At 41.4% G+C, this 19,978-nt stretch overlaps 1 protein-coding gene across 1 annotated transcript; it reads right to left on the bottom strand.

The window, feature by feature from the left end:
• Window positions 1-9,771: 9,771 nt before the first annotated feature.
• LOC116127607 (B-cell receptor-associated protein 31-like) lies at window positions 9,772-11,486 on the bottom strand. The gene is made up of 2 exons (XM_031413248.1): window positions 11,162-11,486; window positions 9,772-10,355 (listed from the first exon to the last, which is right to left on the bottom strand). Exons 1-2 carry the CDS (start codon window positions 11,442-11,444, stop codon window positions 9,973-9,975), a joined length of 666 nt encoding a protein of 221 aa, XP_031269108.1. The 5' UTR covers window positions 11,445-11,486; the 3' UTR covers window positions 9,772-9,972.
• Window positions 11,487-19,978: the final 8,492 nt, after the last annotated feature.

The following is a 19,978-nucleotide window of genomic DNA, read 5'->3' as shown; positions in this document are numbered from 1 at the left end:
GGTGCAGACATGACGACCGAGTCAAAGATGGAGGAGGCGACTCGAACTGAGGATACTTAGCTTAGTTTTCCTTTTGTTTATGTATTTTAAGGCCTGCGATGCCCTCTTCCTTGGCGTGTGTGCCTCTTTGTATTCTGAACTGAGCCGTTTGAGGCCTTTTTTATACTCTGAACTGAGTCGTGTGATGCTGTATGTATTATACTTGGTTGTTCTAACTGTGGATGTTTTCTTCATGAATGAGTGAGCTGTTCATTCCCTCTTTACTTGTAGATGCACTATGTTGTATTTGTTACTTTAGTGTGGCCTAGTGGCTAAGGCATATAGGCCTTATGTTGGGCTAGGTTGGTGCTTTGCTTATTGAAGGTGTAAGAACCATTCACTCGGTCTGGCCGACCGAGTACGTAGTCTCCTGTATTGAATGAAATCAATCCGAAGGTGTGAATTCTTTGATCGGACAGGGCCGACTTGAAGGTTTGAGTCGTAGATCGGGCTGAGCCGATTCGATGGTGTAAATTCATAGATTGGGCAAGGCCGATCAAAGGTGATTCCGTGAACCGAGCGAGGTCGGTTCGAAGGTGTTTTCGTGAACCGAGCGGGGCCGATTCGAAAATGCAAATTGGTGGATCGGGCAGGGCCGATCTGAAGGTGTTATCGTGAATCTAGCAGGGCTGATTCAATTGTGCAAGTTCGTGGATCGGGCAGGGCCGATCCGAAGGTGTTATCGTGAATCAAGCAGGGCCGATTCGATTATGCAAGTTCATGGATCGGGCAGGACCGATCCGAAGGTGTTATCGTGAATCGAGCAGGGTCAATTCGATGGTACGATTTCGTGGATCGGGTAGGGCCGATCTGAAGGTGTTACAAACAGTTGATCGACCGAAGTCGATTTGAAGATGAAAAATTTCTAAATAATACTTCATTAATATTTGGCCATGAGGCCGACTGTCTATGAAGAGGTGGATAGGCCCACTCATCCTTTTAAAAGGAAAAACAGAAAAAAGACAAGTTCACCTAGAAGTAGTAGCATTTAAGGTGAACAACGTTCCAACTGTTACTGATGTCTTTGCCCTCGGGGGTTTGGAGTTTGTAAGCGCCCTTCCCTGCTTCTTTGGTTATCTTGTAGGGGCCTTCCCAAGTGGGGCCGAGTTTGCCAAAGTTGATCTCCTTGGAGTTTTGGAAGACCCTGTGGAGGACCCAATCGCCTATTTTGAAAGTCCGGATCCTCACATTACAGTTGTAGTGTCGGGTGACCTGTTGCTGATAGATTGCGTTTCGAATGCTCGCCCATTCGCGTAGCTCATCGACGGTGTCCAGGTTCTGGCAAAGGTTCTAGTTGTTTGATTCCTCATCCGCCCATTGGAGCCTGGTGGACGGGACTGATACTTCGGCTAGGATGACTGCTTCAGAACCATATGTGAGGGAGAAAGAGGTCTCGCCGGTTGACGAGCGAGCTGTGGTTCGGTGTGACTAAAGGACTCCTGGTAGCTCATCTGCCCATGCACCCCTAGCCTTCTGTAACTGCTTCTTTAGTGTCTGAATGATGGTCTTGTTTGATGACTCGGCCTGACCTTTAGACTGGGGGTTGCGGGGGGTTAAAAAGCTCAGTTTTATTCCCCATATGTCACAGAAATCCCTGAAGCCTAAGCTGATGAACTAGGATCCATTGTCGGTGACTATCTCCTTCGGTATTCCGAACCTACAGATGACATTCTTCCAGATGAAAGCTTTAACCTCTCGGTCTCTCACTTGTGCGAAGGCTTTGGCTTTGGCTTCTATCCACTTGGTAAAGTAGTCTGTCACTGCTAACATGTAGACTCGCTGCCCGAGTGCAGTCGGTAGTTTTCCCACTATGTTCATCCCCCACTTCATAAAGGGCCAGGGTGTGAAGATAGAGTGGAGTCGCTTTGGTGGGAGGTGTGAGACATGAGCAAACCTCTGACAGTTGTCGCACTTCTTCACATAAGCGACCAAGTCGGTGCGTATGGTCGGCCAATAATATCCAGCAGTGATCACCCGGTGTGCAAGGCTGCGTCCCCCAGCATGGTTTCCACATTCGCCTTCATGGAGTTTGGGCCTCCTCTGGGCTTGTGCACTTGAGATAGGGGCCCGAGAATGACTTTCTAAGGAGTTGGCCCTCATGTATGGTGAATCTGGCTGTTCTTGCTTTTAGTCGGCGTGCTTCGTTCTTGTTAGCTGAGAGTTCATCGTGTTTTAAGTATCTCACTATCGGGGTCATCCAGCAGTCGGCTAGTTCAACACCGATGGCTTCCCTGGGTGACTTGTTTGGTGGTTGCTCCTTCCAATTAGTTGGCCACTGCATGAATAATAGAGAGATGGACGACTGGGAAGAATATTTGAGTGCTGAGCCAAGGTTGGCAAGGGCATCAGCGTAAGAGTTCTCCGTTCTGGGGACTTGGACGATGGAGAACTCCTCGAATTGAGCCTGCAGCTCTTTGACCATGTTTAAGTAGGACGTCATATTCGAGTCGCGTGCTTGATACGTGCCTTGCAGTTGATTAACCACGAGCTGGGAATCGGACTTTACCTCTAGTCTCTTCGCTCCAACTTTTCTGGCTAAAGAAAGTCCAGCGATGAGGGCCTCATATTCAACCTCGTTGTTTGTGCACTTGAACCCACATCAGATTGCTCGCTGGATGATGTCTCCCTCTAGTGCAATCAGTACTATTCCAAGTCCGCTTCTATTCACATTACTCGAGCCATCCACTTAGAGGGTGGTCCGCCGTTCATGCATAACAATTCCTTTTCTGCTTGGGTGGTGGTGCTCGGTGTGAAGTCAGCAATGAAGTCTGCTAACTCCTGAGACTTGACGGCAGTGCGGGGTTGGTAGGATATGTCGAACTCACTGAGCTCTACTGTCCACTGCATGAGTCGGCCTGATAGCTCTGGTTTGTGCAGTATCTTCTTGAGTGGGAAAGAGGTGATTACAACTATGGAGTGGTACTGAAAGTATGGCCTAAGCTTCCTGGATGCATGGATGAGGGTGAGGGCCAGTTTCTCCAGCTGACTGTACCGTGTTTCCGTGTCGAGGAGTGACTTGCTTACATAATAGACCGGTAACTGCTTTGTTTCTTCTTCTCGAACTAGTACTGCAGAGATGGCTGTCTCTGAGACCGCTAGGTAAGAGTAGAGCTTCTCCCCGTCCACAGGTTTGGAAAGGAGCAGAGGGGAGGTCAGGTACCTTTTCAACTGTTGTAAGGCTTTTTCGTAGGAGGCGGTCCACTCGAACTTCTTGGACTTCTTGAGAGCATGGAAGAAGAGATGTCACTTGTCAGCTGATCTGGAGATGAAGCGGCTCAAGGCGGCCACCCGTTCTCCCGGGCGTTGAACGTCTTTGAAGTAAGTCAGAGACGGTATACTGAGGATTGCTTTGATCTGGTCGGGGTTGGCTTCTATCCCTCGCTGAGTCACCATATAGCCCAAGAACTTACCTGACGAGACACCGAATGAGCACTTGGCTGGATTTAGCTTCATGTTGTACTTCCTGAAGACGACGAAAGCCTGGCTGAGGTGGTCAAGGTAATGTTCGGCCATCAGGGATTTGACGAGCATGTCGTCATGTATACCCCCATGGTGTCTCCGAGGTGCTCGGAGAACATCTTGTTGACCAGCCGCTAGTAGGTGGCCCCGACGTTCTTAAGACCGAATGGCATCACCTTATAGCAATAGGTTCCCCTTTCTGTGATAAAGGTTGTCTTCTCTTGGTCATCCGGGTGCATCAAGATCTGGTTGTACCCTGAGAAAGCGTCCATGAAACTAAGGAGCTCGTGACCTACAATCGCATCGACCATCATATCGATATGTAGGAGCGGGAATGAGTCCTTGAGGCAGGCTTTGTTTAAGTCCATGAAATCGATACAAACTCTCCACTTCTCGTTCTTTTTCTTTACGACCACGACGTTCGCCAACCATTCAGGGTAGTGAACCTCTCTGATCATACCATTGCTTAGTAGCTTTTCGACCTCTTCATTGACAATTCGGTTACGCTCTGGTGCAAAATTCCTTCTCTTCTGCTTTACTGGTGGGTGATCTGGGTCTTTGCTTCTGGATTGACTCCGGTTATGTCGGCATGGGACCAGGCGAAACAGTCTTGGTTCTGTTTAAGGAATTCTATCAGCTTCTCTCTTGTCTCGGGCTTGAGGCGGGACCCTATGTATGTCTTTCTCTCAGGGTCATCCAGATGTATCTGTACTTCATCCAACTCCTCCATAGATGGTTGATCCAGCTCGGTCGGAGGGGTTGGATGAGACTGTAATTGCTATGAAGAGTTACCCTTGCCTTTGAAGGCATTCTTATAGCAATCTCTAGAAGCTTTGGGGTCGCCCTTGATCTCTTGTACCCCCCACTTGGTTAGAAACCTGATCGTCTAGTGGAAGGTAGATAGGAATGCCCGTATGTTGTGGATCCAGGGTCAGCCCAAGATGACATTGTAGGGTGAGGGGTAGTCGATTACCAGAAAGATAGTCTGTTTGTTCACTCCGCCGGTGTAGATAAGGAGGACGATCTCCCCGATAGTATACTTCTGCTTGGAGCTGAAGCCAACTAGCAGTGTCGGCCGCCTATTGATGTTTGCCTCTTCCAGTCCCATAGCCTTCACTGCTTCGAGGAATAGGATGTTTGCTAAAGAGCCTCCATCTACGAATACTCTTTTCACTAGGATGTTGATGATCTGCAGGGAGACGACTAGAGCATCGTGATGAGGAGCAGCCAAGGTGACCGGCTCGTCATCTTCAAATTGAATTACCTGATGAGTGTGTGACCGTGAGACCGGATGGATGGACTGGACTGGACTTCATGGTGGTGGTTGGCTCTGGCATATCGCTTGGCTGATGAGTAACTTACCCCATTGATCTCTGATCCTCCGGAGATGAGCGAATAGAACCCTTTTGGTGTGGATTCCTGCGGAGGTGGTGATGGTTCTTTTGAGCTTTTCTGGCTAATTGTGTTCTTCCCCTTATCGGTTAGCAGATCACGGAGATGTCCCCTTTTCAGAAGTGCAGCGACCTCTAGCCGCAAGGCGATGCAGTCTACGGTGTTGTGCCCATGATCGCCGTGGAACTCGCACCATTCGGTCGTGTCTCTCCTTGCCTCGGGATTGAGCTTACCCGGCCACTTAACGGTGGATCCCATTCCTTTCATAATCGCGACGACCTGGGTTGGTTCGACGTTAAGGTTGTACTCTGGTATTTTGTATCGGTTCGATCCGAACTGTCTGCTCTCAGTTCTCATTGGCTGGTGATCATACGATTTTCTGACTCTGCTCATATTGCGTGCTGGAGGTTGGCAGTGGTGCTCCATCGGTCTGTGCTCTGGCTTCCTGTCATTCCGCCTTGAGCCGTATCTGGAGTGAACTGCTCGGGTTATCTCGTCTTCCGCCCATCTTATTTGGATCACCGCCCGGGCCAGGGCGTCTTCCATTGTTGTGCAACCCAGCTTCGTAAGTTCTTTGTATAATTCCCCATCCGAGAGGAGACCCTTCCTGAAGGCGTCCACGGTTGTCTCGGGGTTACATGTAGGAATTGAACCTGCTGACATACTCTCTCAGTGGCTCTCCCCTTCTCTGGTATACTCTGTATAGGTTGGTCGATACCTTCTCGAGTTTCTTACTGCTGGCGAACTGTTCCACGAAGGTGTCAGTGAGCTGAGCGAATGAGTCGATGGATCCGTTTGGGAGATTCGTGTATCATTGAAGTGTCGGGTCGGATAAGCTGGAACCAAAACTTTTACACATGCAGGCTTTCCTCAGCGGTCGAGGTATTGAGACAGTGAACATCCGCTGCTTATACGAGGCTATGTGATCGTCTGGGTCGGTTGTGCTATCATACAGTTTCATGTTGGGGATGGTAAACTTCTGGGGCATGTCAACTAGGGTGATCTCATCCACAAAGGGTGAATCCGCGTAACAGTGGGGCTTGCTCTTCTTGGTTGGGACCGGCATTCCTGGGATGTGTCTCATCACTACCTCCATATCGGCCAGCCTCTTGGCCAATACCTATTCCATAGGAGAGGGGGATACTACTAGGTCATCCCGCCTGACTGGGTCTACCATTGCATTCGTCCTCAGCACATTCCGTTGGGTCATCCCTCTCGGGGTAGTCTGATGAGTCGTTCCTTCGTGTATTCCCTGGTAGCATGGATCTTTGTTCATTCCTTCTGGTTGGATGACTCACATGATAACTGTTCTGGTGTTTCGCTCTACATGAATGGTCAGGGGAGTAGTCTGATAGTCACTCGGTCCGTCAGGAATGATGGGCTCGATTGCTATGGTTTGTTTGGTTTGGCTGTTCAACCCATGAGGGTGAGCCGAGCCGAATGGGGTTTGTGTTGGGGTGGTTGATTGGAGTTGAGGTGGGACGGTAGGAATGGACTGGTCTTGCGGGTGCCAGCTTTCTGTGGCTAGATCGTCTTGATCTCGAGGCTGGGATGGGTTGGCTGAATGGCGTTCTGTTGGCGTATCTTTATCTCCATGTGTCAGGATAGAATCATCGACCGCCAATGACCTTAACGAATGCGGCCTTTTGCCGGAGAACGAGGGTCGGTGCTCTGGTGTGTGGAGAGGTTGCATGGATGGAACAGGGGCGCGGAACCGATTGGAAGGTACCTGGCCAGGCAGAAACTCTAGATCATAGAATTGACTCACCTTCTCTTTAAGAGACTGGTTTTCTACCCTGATGGATGCATTTTCGGTCCGAATTGCATTATTCTCGGCTTCCAGTGCGGCTATCTTGTCCGAGTTCTGTTGCATGAGTGATAAGAGTGTAATTTATATATTTTTATTTCTTCCATATTATGTTTTTTGTTATGTTTTATACCTATTTGAGTTGATTAGAGTTTATTTTGTGAGTTTGGCATAGTTGGATAGACTTTAGGAAATAAGTGATAAAAGATTAGGAAATTCCAGATTTTTATTATTCTAACCAGTGCTGTGTTTTTTAGGTTTTTCATGGAGTCAGATTTCTCTATTGCAAAAGTGTTCTTCAGAAAAAGTAAATTTGACGAATCAAGCTTTCCAGGAAGGTATTATGGACGAGAATCCAAGTTCGTTTGGGTCTTCATTAGTTGTTGCAAAACCGGACCTGGAATCCTAGTCGCGGAAGGAATTCCTGGCCGAGTATTGAATCTTTGAATGGGCCTAACTGGAGTTTTAGATATCGAAAGCAGGTGATTCAAAATCCCAGATTCATCTACACATCTGGGACTACAACTTTTATGAAGCAACCAAGCCCAGAAGAGTTCTTTTACATTGCAAGAATCCTGGTGTAAGCTGGAGACGAATTCTGTTTTCCATATCTGATAAGATTTGACAATTTTGGAAGTCTATATTTTAGCAAAGATCTAGGAAAGTAATTTCCGTGATTCCTGGGGTAGAATTAAGGAAAACACATGTTAATTATTGATGAGTTGTGAGGTTAAAAAAGGGGGGAGAAGAGACAACAGGAGTTTTGAGTTTTTTCGGTTTTCTTTTACTTTCTACGTCAAGATGTGAGGCTGATCTTTCTTCTTCAGTTCAAGGGGATTTTGAAGCCTAAATTCATGTCATTGGTGTAGCCTAACTTCAGTAACATTGTTCTCAATCTCATTTTTATTGGAATTGTTTGTGTTATTCTGTTTTAATTGTTTATAATTTTCTGTTTGAGTGATTTAATAATGGCCTGCTGAGTTGTTTAATCGGAATTTTATCTGTTAGAATTAGGAATTGTGATCCGTAATTGTCCTTTTTCTATTCAATGAGTAACACATGATGATAGATGATTATGGACAAGTTTTCATTCTGTCATCTTGAATAGCATAGCCTAAGTTAAATAATCCGAGCTTGCGTGATTGTTGCTTAGATTGATCTATTTTCCTATTTCTTAAGTTTGTCATTGAATTAAACTTAGAGAGCTTATTCTAGGTTGTTCAAGGGTTAGGATCTACTTGAAGAGCTTATTTCAGTAGTGACAATTAAGGGAAAATTCGGGTAACAGAGCTTGTTGTTTCTTAGGGTTAGTAGTTCCATAATAACGAGACAGAATAATGTTACAGTTAGTATATCCAATGCATGTTTAAGTGGATCTTGAACCGAGAACTGGTGTTTTAATTTGATATTTTCTACCATTATTTGTTTTCAGTTTAGATTGCATTGATCACACCCCCTTTCATTACTCTGTTGTGTTGTCCTATTTACTATTTAGGGTTTTATTGTATTTTTCTATTGTTTTCATTGTGGCTATTGGCATAGAATATAGGATTTAATTGAATCATTCCTTGTGGGATCGACCCTTGCTCACCCTATATACAATTTAGTAGTTAGGTTAGTAAGGTTAATTAATTTGGTGCATTCGGCACGCTACCAATGAGGGTGGTCAGAGCCTCCAGTTTGGCCTCGAGGCCGGGGTTAGCGTTGTTGGAGTTGTCAGCCATGGAAAGTTTCTCTACGTAGCAAGGTTCGTTGAGCCAAATGATTGCTAGAGGCCCCACGGTGGGCACCAAATTATAGACGTAAAAATCTACCTCTATAGAAGGGGGGTCTGATCCCGTGAGGTTGAGGCCACTAGCGATCCGCTGTACCTACACACGTAGAGAAACAAGCGTGAAGCAAATGAAAAACACTGGGGTAGTGTTTGCCGTAGGCACTCCGACGCTCAAATCAGCAAGGCTGAAAGAGGCTAGTATAGTGAGGGCTAGGGAGTAGAGAGGTTACCGGAAGTCTAGTTGGGGACTGTGACTACAGCAATGATGTGAAGCTCTCAAGTAAGAGCTTCGGGTGTGAAGGTGTAATGTAATGTCCCTTGTGAAAGGGCTGGCCTCTGCTTATATAGTGACTGTCTGGTCTCCCAATCCTGATAGAAGTAGGAGTCTTAATGTGATTCTGATACAACCCCAAAGGAGTTAGGGCGGTGGTGAGCTGTCTTACCAGTGTCCGGATAGGAAGGTAATCCCAATCAAGAAAGCAACTTCGAGTAGGAAAGTCATCTGAACATGAAGGTGACCTCGAATAGGAGATTGATCAGGAATAGGAAAGTGATCTGTAAGAGCCGTGGGCTCTGGATTCGCTCATGGACCCAGGAAATGAACTGGGATTAAGAGGCTTGTACTCGGATGGTTTGGGCCAGCCGTATCTTGTATCAAATGGTCCTGCACCGGGATTGGGCATGGACTCTTCCACACAGTCAGGCCCATTGTCCTATTTGGGCCGAGGGTGATTTTTGGCGCTACCAGGTTATAGTCTTTGATGATTAGCTGATAATACAAAAAAATAAAAAATTCCCAATAATTTTCTTTCTGTTTTCTTGTTCCCTAATATATATTTTCCTTCTTATTATACATTATTCCTATGTGAAGAAGTGCGACATATCTCTTGCTAAGATTTTTTAGACAAGATTGTGTTTCACTTTCACACACATAACATATATTTGATTTTAATGCAATTTGAGAAATATTATATCATAATATCTAAAAGAAACTTGTTACTCATTTTCTTTGTTATGGGAGGATCTCATTACATTTTGGAACTCTTACTATGTTTGCTCTGGGTCCAACAGCTTAAAGAAACAAATTGAGTTTTAAATGCATTACTGGCAATCCTAAAAACAGAGAAGAGGGACTATCACTCAATTTGGGGGCAATGCTTATTGATCACAAATTGACAGTGACATCTGATGAAATTTTTTTGCCACACAGATTCTTACCATCAGTGCTCCATATGCGAGGCTGCAAGGAACCCAATCTATTTGTTTGGAAAAAGAGTGATCTACTATTTGAATTTCAAAATTATGGGAAAGAAAACTATAATTAAAAGGACAAACAAGTTTAGTTATATATTGATTGCGGTAAGCAGTCCCTATATTCACTCTCTCAATACATAAGGCATCATGTAGCCACTCAGCTACAACTGATTATAAGCCCCATCCAACAGTACTCTCATACAGACAAAACAAGATAATAACAGTTCACTGTTGCGAATTTGGCTCCTCACATATTCTTTTTGCCATCTGATTGTGACACACTTTGATCAATTGACTCTAACTGGCTACGAAGACTCTGATTTTCTTCTACCAAGCGATCATACTCGAGAAGGAATCCTTCAGATTGCTTTTTTAGCGCCTCTGCTTCAGCTTTAGAGGCATTGCATTCCTTTCCTTTTGTCTCGTGTTCAGATTCCAACTTCTTGATCTTTGTCTTCAATTTAGTAATTTCATTCTCCAAGCCTTTAAGCTCATCTGCATTTGCATTTTTCCCTTCTTCATAACTCCTGTTTTGCTTTTTTGCAGCTTCCATGGTTTTCCTGAGTAATCCAAGTTCTCTAATGTAATGGTGTAATCTATCTATCATCAGTGCGAGGAATAGCAAGAATCCTGCAAGCAACAATTTGTATCACAATCAAACACAAGAAGTAACAAAGGTGATGACCAGAAGCACAATTATAAGAGCACAGCACTAATTTTTGAAAGCAGAAGTTTCGAATGATAGAACTAGCTTTACATATGACAACAGTCAATAATCAACTAAATTGCAATAAAGCAATTTAGACACTAGTACCAAGGCGCAAGGCAATATTATTTCAAGCATTCACTGATTACTTATAATCCTCAAAACAACAATAATATGAAGACAAGAGACTAAATTTAACACAGGAAAAAAGAAAACGAATATGAATAAATAACTCTCACATATACTGAGAGCTTCAAAAGAATGAAGTAAAAAATTATAATAGATGAAACACTAAACTACAGGGAGGGTAAAAATTGACACTAAAACCAACATGTTCTTAACATTGAATTATTGACAAGCCATAACATGTCGCAAATTCAAGTATGATACAGTTTGAAATCTTTAATGGGCACAAAATCTAGGGTTCAGTTCCTCGAGAATCAGGGCCACCTACAGGATACTAGGTTTTCATAAATATGGATTCTGCAGAATCCCGTTTCGAATTAGCGGGTTCCAGGGATTTAAACAGTTTATGTATACAGTATCGTGTTGCAACATAAGGAGGGCAAATAAAATTACAGTCACCGTTCTTTAATTTAATTGATTTTTTCAGCTAGAGCAAGCACATAAAAAAGTCCTTCAATTTTAAGATCAAGCAAAAGCTGAATTTAACAGTTCTCCCACATTAAAGAATAAATCAAATTATTGGATAGGAAAATTGAAGAATTACCCATAAGAGACGCTTCGAGCATGTGTTTGGACATGAGGACCTGGTCAGTTGGATTGACGGCACCAGCCTCGAGCGTGCGTTGCTGGATCTTGACCATGCTATAAACGCTGGATATGAGCACAACGAATATAGTAGCACCCACCGTCTTCACCGTTACGGGGCCCCGCCCTCGCTTGACCCGATCCAGGCCCATTATCACCAACTTTCTCAAAGGCGTCTTGAACAGCAGAGTCATGATCAACGCCATTTCCGAAAAGATTACCGTGTACAAGAGCTGTATCATGTTTGTTTCTTTGTTCGTTCAGTAGAAAAGTTCTTGGCAAGTGAGAATAGTCGGTGGGTTCAATTTTAGAATGTTTATGGTTCTGCACTGTGTGTGATTTATGATGACAGAGTGGCCGTTTGGGTTGTTGCAGCCTTGCAGGGATATCCGTGTAGAAAACAAATCAAACGTCGCCGCATCAATAAACGAAAATATGCTGAGTCATGGGTCTGCCTCTGTGGTACATGATGTGAATATGATATAGGGCATGTGACCGCGCTTTAACCACGTTGTCACCACATATAAGAAACATAAAATAATTAAGAAGTAGGATAATCTTTCGCCAAATTGGTGCCGACGTATAATAACTACTAACCACCAGCACCAGCACCAGCATTACATAAATATCATCTTTAATTAAAAAATTATAGTATTATACAACCATTCCAATTAAGGGTATTCGGTTCCAAATATCCTACACTTTTTTAAGGAATCGGAATCGGAACCGATGGTTCCTTAAAATTTAGAACCAAAACTGGAATCGACGGTTCCAGTTCCTAAGTACCCAGAACCAGAACCTGTAACAACGATTCCGGTTCCGGTTCTGGGTATCCTGTAAAATTAAATGACCTCCCAAATTTTTTTAAAATCGTAAAAAAACCCTTAAAAACTTACAAATACCCCCCTACCTGGCACTTGTTAACAAAAATAAAATTACAAATTATAAATTCAAAATTACAAACTCCATTACTTTGTAAAGGTAGATTCTCAAAANTTTTACGTATGCAAGATATGTCTTCATGTGTCATTAGGGTCTAGAAATTTATTTCTTGAGTTATCTACAAATGTGTACTAATGGAACCAAGGTTTTGCTTGTACATTAGAGGAAAAATATAAAAGCCTGTGCGTGAAAATCAGATGCAAATATGTATACTGTAGTGAATTAAAAAGTGCATTTCTATGAATAAAATCATTCCCCTCTTCCCCATCTTGTTCCATTCTATTACCTTATCATAATTAACATTTAAGTTAGGAAGGGCTTGTGACCTCAAAGCATTGAGAGTTACTACAGTGAGTTTTCCCATGTTGGGTGATGCCAAAGTTAGTTACATGTAATACTTTGGAATACTAGTTATAGAAATGCTAGATGTACAAAGACTCCTACAAAGAGTCTTTATACAAAGTGATGTGGTAACTATCACCACTAGTTTGTGAAAAAAAAGAGAAGATTGATGTGAAACTAGTGGTGTGACAGCTATCACATCACTTTGTACAAAGACTCTTTGTAAGAGTTTTTGTACATCTAGCATTTCCCATACTAGTTATTACTACTTAAAAATGAATCTTTCAGTCCTTTTTGCTGTGATTGTTTAGTGAACTACTATGCACACTTGAAACCTTTGTTTGGAATATTATGTCTTCATATCTTTTCCTTTCTGAAGCACCTATAAATACTCCCAGCCTTAATATTTGATTTTGGATTGTGGATACGCTATGACAAGACAAATTGGAGATGGTTTCTTGGTGGAAGAGCAAAAAGATAGTGAAGAAAGTTTTGAAGATCCAGAAAGCAAAGGAAAAGCAAGCTTCAAGGGGCTAGAAAGTGGGTGGGTGAAAGCAAAACTTTCTGGATTTTGGGAAATTAATGAGAAACTGGAAAACCTGATTTTTCTTGTATTGAATTCCTTATTTTTATTGGGTTTGAATTTACAAAATCTTTTGTATGCACTGTAATTTTACAATCTGGATTCTTATTTAAGCAAATTAGAATGCCAATACTTGGTTTATTTTGGTTTAAATTGACAAAATTAAAATATGCAACAACTATAAGGACAAACTGGTAATTTTAAAGGTTTTTAATTCATAAAGAACCAACGGTAACGTCATTCATTTCTAACATTATTTTTAATAAAAATCTGGAAGGAAAAATTGGTAATTTACATTATATATGAGGGCATAAATAATGGCATGTCATTAATTTCAGATTTAAAGAGTGGAGATATTGGTAATTAAATATATTGATATAACATATTTCATATAAAAAATTATTAAGTAAAATATTTAAGGGTGTATTTGTTTTTTTAGTAAATAATAACGATATTTCGAATGGAACATAACATAGGGTGGAAAATGTTATTTTGAAACTTGATGAGTGAGAAAGTGTCGCTTCGCTGGGTGGGACAAGTCGTTCTCCCATTAAAAAATTTATACAACCATTTCAATCACTCATAATTTTTAAATCACATTCATGGCACATCCTCTGTTTAATATTGTCCGTTCAGATCATGCTATTGGGACACGAGCTTTAAAATTTAAATCAAGTATGTTGGGATGGTAGGCCGAGCTCAAATTTAAGGCTTGATTGGATCCGTTAGATTGTGAGGGAAGCTATTCGCTTCGCCCAAGATAATGGAAATTCTCTGAAATTCTTTGAAAACTATTGTAAACTACTCCATTGTATACAAATTCCAGTAGTTGTGTCATATTATTCATCATGATCCGGGCCGGTCCAGGATGGGTGCAAAATTTTGGGTCCAGTAGATTCTGATGTTCTATTCTTGTATCCTGTCTTATTTGTAATAAATAAATGTACATCAAACTTTTTCAATTGATATGATGATCATTTTTTTAGTAATGGGCTGTTATATATCATTAATTATTCATTACTTTTATTCAACCGAAATAATTTATTCAAATGATAATTAATCAATTTTTGAACTTTTTACATGTATTTTTAGTTTAGTTATATACAGTATATGAATAATATATACTCATCAATATGCCTTATAATTAAGGCAGAATAACAACAATTTGGTACTAAAAGGTTTGGAAATGACAAACAATCACTTTCTGTCCAGAACTGTTAGTAAATTTCATCTACCATAACATAAAAACATAAAAGACTAAAACGCTCTTATTATTTTCTTCTTTCTCCTTCCTTTTTCTTCTCCACCGCTTTATCTCCTTCTCCAAGATTTTGGATGATGTTCATGATGACAAATAATGTGAGAAGAAATCAAATAAGGGTAATAAAACAAAAGATTTTAGAGGCTGAAGAAAATGTGAAGAAACTGAAAAAGGCGTATGAAATGACAAAAACTGAGAGGAGACAGAAAGAGGGTTGTGAATGCATAGCATCTGGACAAATGCAAGCAGGGATTGATCGGAAAGCAGAAGATGAGAGGATCAAAGCAACTCAAGAGGCTCTTGAGCACTGTAAGATCAATCTTGAGGCAGTTATTAATGTATTTAAGCAAGAAAAAATTAGGATTCTAAGTGATACCCTGGGACCATCTTGTCATGAAAAAAACGATGTATCCTTGGAGATACCCACACATGGAGAGAATGGGGAGGTCATGGAAGTAACTCAAGCTTCTTCTAAGTGCAAAGAGATGGAAACAAATTAAATTCAACTGAAGTGGCGAATGAACTGGATTAAAGAGGTTTCTGAAGTTGAAATAGCTGGTTCGGCTCAAGCGGTCCTTGAGCACAAAGAGACTAAGAAGTAAGTCAACCATACAACTAAGGCTATTGCTTCCAATTACAATAGGGTAAACTTAGGAAACATTGATATAGGTGTACCGCAAAAGCAAAATGATCCACATGGAGAGGCATTCGAGACTGTTTGTAATGGTGGAAAGCATGTTGAAGAATTGGACTGTGAATCAGAAAAAAGCTTTGAAGATGTTAAGGAACTTGACGCTGCAATTGAACAAGAAAAAGACAAGGGTACTTTGAATTTTCCTGTGAGAGTTGGTTGACAGTGGGAAGAATATGGAGGGAACTAGGCTACCTAGTATCTTTCAAGCGAAAGAAGAAATGACAGAGATATACAATGATATCAAGACAAGCTATAACACATAAAGAAATGAAGAGACCTATTCTAAAACCACAGAAGCCAAAGGTTCTATGCAGAAAGAAGGGGAAATAGAGAAGGAAAATGTGAGAAAGGTAGATAAAATAAAAGAGAAGGAAAGGGAAAAGGAGAAGGAAAGAATAGTTGTTGAAAGAGCAGTCCGTAAAGCTCATGAACGGGTCTTTACTAAAGCTCGAGAAAGGGCAAAAAGAGATGCTGTTGAGAAAGCAATTGCAGAAGCATGTTGAAGGGCAATGGTTGAAGCTCAAGGAAGGTTAGAGAAGGAGATTTGTATAAAGCGATGGAGAAGAAAAGGGAAGAGGCAAATAGAAAGAGAAAGAAGAAAATAATAAGGGCGTTTTAGTCTTTTCTATCAATGTAGACGAAATTCACTAACAGATCTGGACGAAAAGTGGCTCTTTGTCATTTCCAAATCTTTTGGGTACCAAATCATCTTTACGACAAACTTTGGGTGGGTGTAAGTCGTTCTGCCCAATGTTCCGAAAACCGGACTGGATTGTGACCCGTTCAAGGGTTTGGTTTTTGGTTTGACCGATTGGATATGTCGGTTGGACCGTATCTTGTAAAATTATTTTTAGTCCCTAAATGTTTAAAATTCATCAAAAACACCCCCTATAATACTCCCTTAAGGTTTGAAATCTATCCAAAACACCCATGTCGCTCGAAGAGACTGGTGAGTGGTGGCGACAGCGATAATCGACGACCAATCGAAGTTTGGAATCATGGGACTTTTGATGTATAGGTGCCGACAAATCTTATGGTAGTGTTAGGGAGTTCTACCAGAGTCGGAATTTGTCGAAATCAAGAAGGAAGTCCGACGGTCGCGCGAACTATAGGTGGACGGCGAGTGACAAAAGGCTGGATGACGACCATTGAAAATGGATGGGTTTTGTCACGGAGATGTTGTCAAGTCTAATGGTGGTGTTTCCTCGAACGATGTCGAAATCCGACGAGATTGAGTTATGATTGGACCATGATTCAATACTATTCCGATGATCCAACCGCGGCTCAATCCGGTTTTATTAAAAATATTAGTTTTCAGAGGACACTGAATCAGAGATGTTATCAACTCTCGGTCGAACTGATCCAATCAGACGGTCTGGTCCGGTTTTCAGAACACTGGTTCTGCGTATAATTAACTACTGATTAGGCTCTTGATTTTGAGTATAGTAAGTTGTTAATTGTTTCGCTACTCAATCTCGTCTTTACGGTCAACTTTCCAGAACGCCACGGTGGACCTCGATTGGGACCTGACGTGTCTTTATGTAATTCGACCAAAAAAAAATCTAAAAACCCAAAGAAAGCGCACGTTCGACGATCAGACGAGAAAGTTCTTTCTTCTCGAATCGTCTGTATATAATTTCCATTCAATCTGTAAATCTTAGCTCAAATCGGTTCCAGTTCTAGATTGCTTTGAAGAAATGATTTGGGGAATTGTTCGCCGGAAAAACAAAGTTTTTATTAACCCCCCTAATCTTTAATTTTATTTTATATTAGTCTCGGTTCCTGGTTCCGGTTCAAAAAATTTGGAACCAGAACCTACCTATTGATGACTGGTTCTGGGTAAGAACCGAACCAAACCAAGGATACCCGTCGGTTTTGGTTCTGGTTCCGATTCCAACCGGTTCTTTTGAACACCCCTAATTCCAATCATTCATAATTTTTAAATCACATTCAGGCACATCCTCTGTTTAATATTGTCCGCTCAGATCATGCTATTGGGACACGAGCTTTAAAATTTAAATCAAGTATGTTGGGATGGTAGGCCGAGCTCAAATTTAAGGCTTGATTAGATCCGTTAGATTGTGACGGAAGCTATTCGCTTCGCCCAAGATAATGGAAATTCTCTGAAATTCTTTGAAAACTATTGTAAACTACTCCATTGTATACAAATTCCAGTAGTTGTGTCATATTATTCATCATGATCCGGGCCGGTCCAGGATGGGTGCAAAATTTTGGGTCTAAGCCCAAGCCCGGATTCTAATGTTCTACTCTTGTATCCTGTCTTATTTGAAATCAATAAGTGGACATCAAACTTTTTCAATTGATATGATGATCATTTTTTTAGTAATGGGCTGTTATATATCATTAATTATTCATTACTTTTATTCAACCGAAATAATTTATTCAAATGATAATTAATCAATTTTTGAACTTTTTACATGTATTTTTAGTTTAGTTATATACAGTATATGAATAATATATACACATCAATATGTCTTATAATTAAGGCAGAACGACTTAAACCCACTCAAAGTTTGTCGTAACGACAATTTGGTACTCAAAAGGTTTGGAAATGACAAATAGTCACTTTCTGTCCAGATCTATTAGTAAATTTCATCTACCACAACATAAAATACCAAAACGCCCTTATTATTTTCTTCTTTCTCCTTCCTTTTTCTTCTCCACCGCTTTATCTCCGTCTCCAAGATTTTAGATGATGTTCATGATGGCAAATAATGTGAGAAGAAATCATATAAGGGTAATGAAATAAAATATTTTAGAGGCTGAAGAAAATGTGAAGAAACTGAAAGAGGCGTATGAAATGACAAAAACTGAGAGGAGATAAAAAGAGGGTTGTGAATGCACAGGATCTGGACAAATGCAAGCAGGGATTGATCGGAAAGCAGAAGATGAGAAGATCAAAGCAACTCAAGAGGCTCTTGAGCACTGTAAGATCAGTCTTGAGGCAGTTATTAATGTATTTAAGCAAGAAAAAATTGGGATTCTAAGTGATACCCTGGGACCATCTTGTCATGAAGAAAACGATGTATCCTTGGAGATACCCACACATGGAGAGAATGGGGAGGTAACGAAAGTAACTCAAGCTTCTTCTGAGTGCAAAGAGATGGAAAAAAAAAAAAAAAAAAATTCAACTGAAGTGGCGAATGAACTGGAGACGAAAGAGCTTTATGAAGTTGAAATAGCTGGTTCGGCTCAAGCGGTCCTTGAGCACAAAGAGACTAAGAAGTAAGTCAACCATACAACTAAGGCTATTGCTTCCAATTACAATAGGGTAAACTTAGGAAACATTGATATAGGTGTACTGCAAAAGCAAAATGATCCACATGGAGAGGCATTCGAGACTGTTTGTAATGGTGGAAAGCATGTTGAAGAATTGGACTGTGAATCAGAAAAAAGCTTTGAAGATGTTAAGGAACTTGACGCTGCAATTGAACAAGAAAAAGACAAGGGTACTTTGAATTTTCCTGTGAGAGTTGGTTGACAGTGGGAAGAATATGGAGGGAACTAGGCTACCTAGTATCTTTCAAGCGAAAGAAGAAATGACAGAGATATACAATGATATCAAGACAAGCTATAACACATAAAGAAATGAAGAGACCTATTCTAAAACCACAGAAGCCAAAGGTTCTATGCAGAAAGAAGGGGAAATAGAGAAGGAAAATGTGAGAAAGGTAGATAAAATAAAAGAGAAGGAAAGGGAAAAGGAGAAGGAAAGAATAGTTGTTGAAAGAGCAGTCCGTAAAGCTCATGAACGGGTCTTTACTAAAGCTCGAGAAAGGGCAAAAAGAGATGCTGTTGAGAAAGCAATTGCAGAAGCATGTTGAAGGGCAATGGTTGAAGCTCAAGGAAGGTTAGAGAAGGAGATTTGTATAAAGCGATGGAGAAGAAAAGGGAAGAGGCAAATAGAAAGAGAAAGAAGAAAATAATAAGGGCGTTTTAGTCTTTTCTATCAATGTAGACGAAATTCACTAACAGATCTGGACGAAAAGTGGCTCTTTGTCATTTCCAAATCTTTTGGGTACCAAATCATCTTTACGACAAACTTTGGGTGGGTGTAAGTCGTTCTGCCCAATGTTCCGAAAACCGGACTGGATTGTGACCCGTTCAAGGGTTTGGTTTTTGGTTTGACCGATTGGATATGTCGGTTGGACCGTATCTTGTAAAATTATTTTTAGTCCCTAAATGTTTAAAATTCATCAAAAACACCCCCTATAATACTCCCTTAAGGTTTGAAATCTATCCAAAACACCCATGTCGCTCGAAGAGACTGGTGAGTGGTGGCGACAGCGATAATCGACGACCAATCGAAGTTTGGAATCATGGGACTTTTGATGTATAGGTGCCGACAAATCTTATGGTAGTGTTAGGGAGTTCTACCAGAGTCGGAATTTGTCGAAATCAAGAAGGAAGTCCGACGGTCGCGCGAACTATAGGTGGACGGCGAGTGACAAAAGGCTGGATGACGACCATTGAAAATGGATGGGTTTTGTCACGGAGATGTTGTCAAGTCTAATGGTGGTGTTTCCTCGAACGATGTCGAAATCCGACGAGATTGAGTTATGATTGGACCATGATTCAATACTATTCCGATGATCCAACCGCGGCTCAATCCGGTTTTATTAAAAATATTAGTTTTCAGAGGACACTGAATCAGAGATGTTATCAACTCTCGGTCGAACTGATCCAATCAGACGGTCTGGTCCGGTTTTCAGAACACTGGTTCTGCGTATAATTAACTACTGATTAGGCTCTTGATTTTGAGTATAGTAAGTTGTTAATTGTTTCGCTACTCAATCTCGTCTTTACGGTCAACTTTCCAGAACGCCACGGTGGACCTCGATTGGGACCTGACGTGTCTTTATGTAATTCGACCAAAAAAAAATCTAAAAACCCAAAGAAAGCGCACGTTCGACGATCAGACGAGAAAGTTCTT

Source organism: Pistacia vera, unplaced genomic scaffold (genome assembly GCF_008641045.1).
Source record: "Pistacia vera cultivar Batoury unplaced genomic scaffold, PisVer_v2 Contig192, whole genome shotgun sequence".
NCBI classification, from domain to species: domain Eukaryota; kingdom Viridiplantae; phylum Streptophyta; class Magnoliopsida; order Sapindales; family Anacardiaceae; genus Pistacia; species Pistacia vera.
The sequence above is the reverse complement of the archived record's forward strand: the minus strand, read 5'-3'. Positions and strand labels throughout refer to the sequence as shown.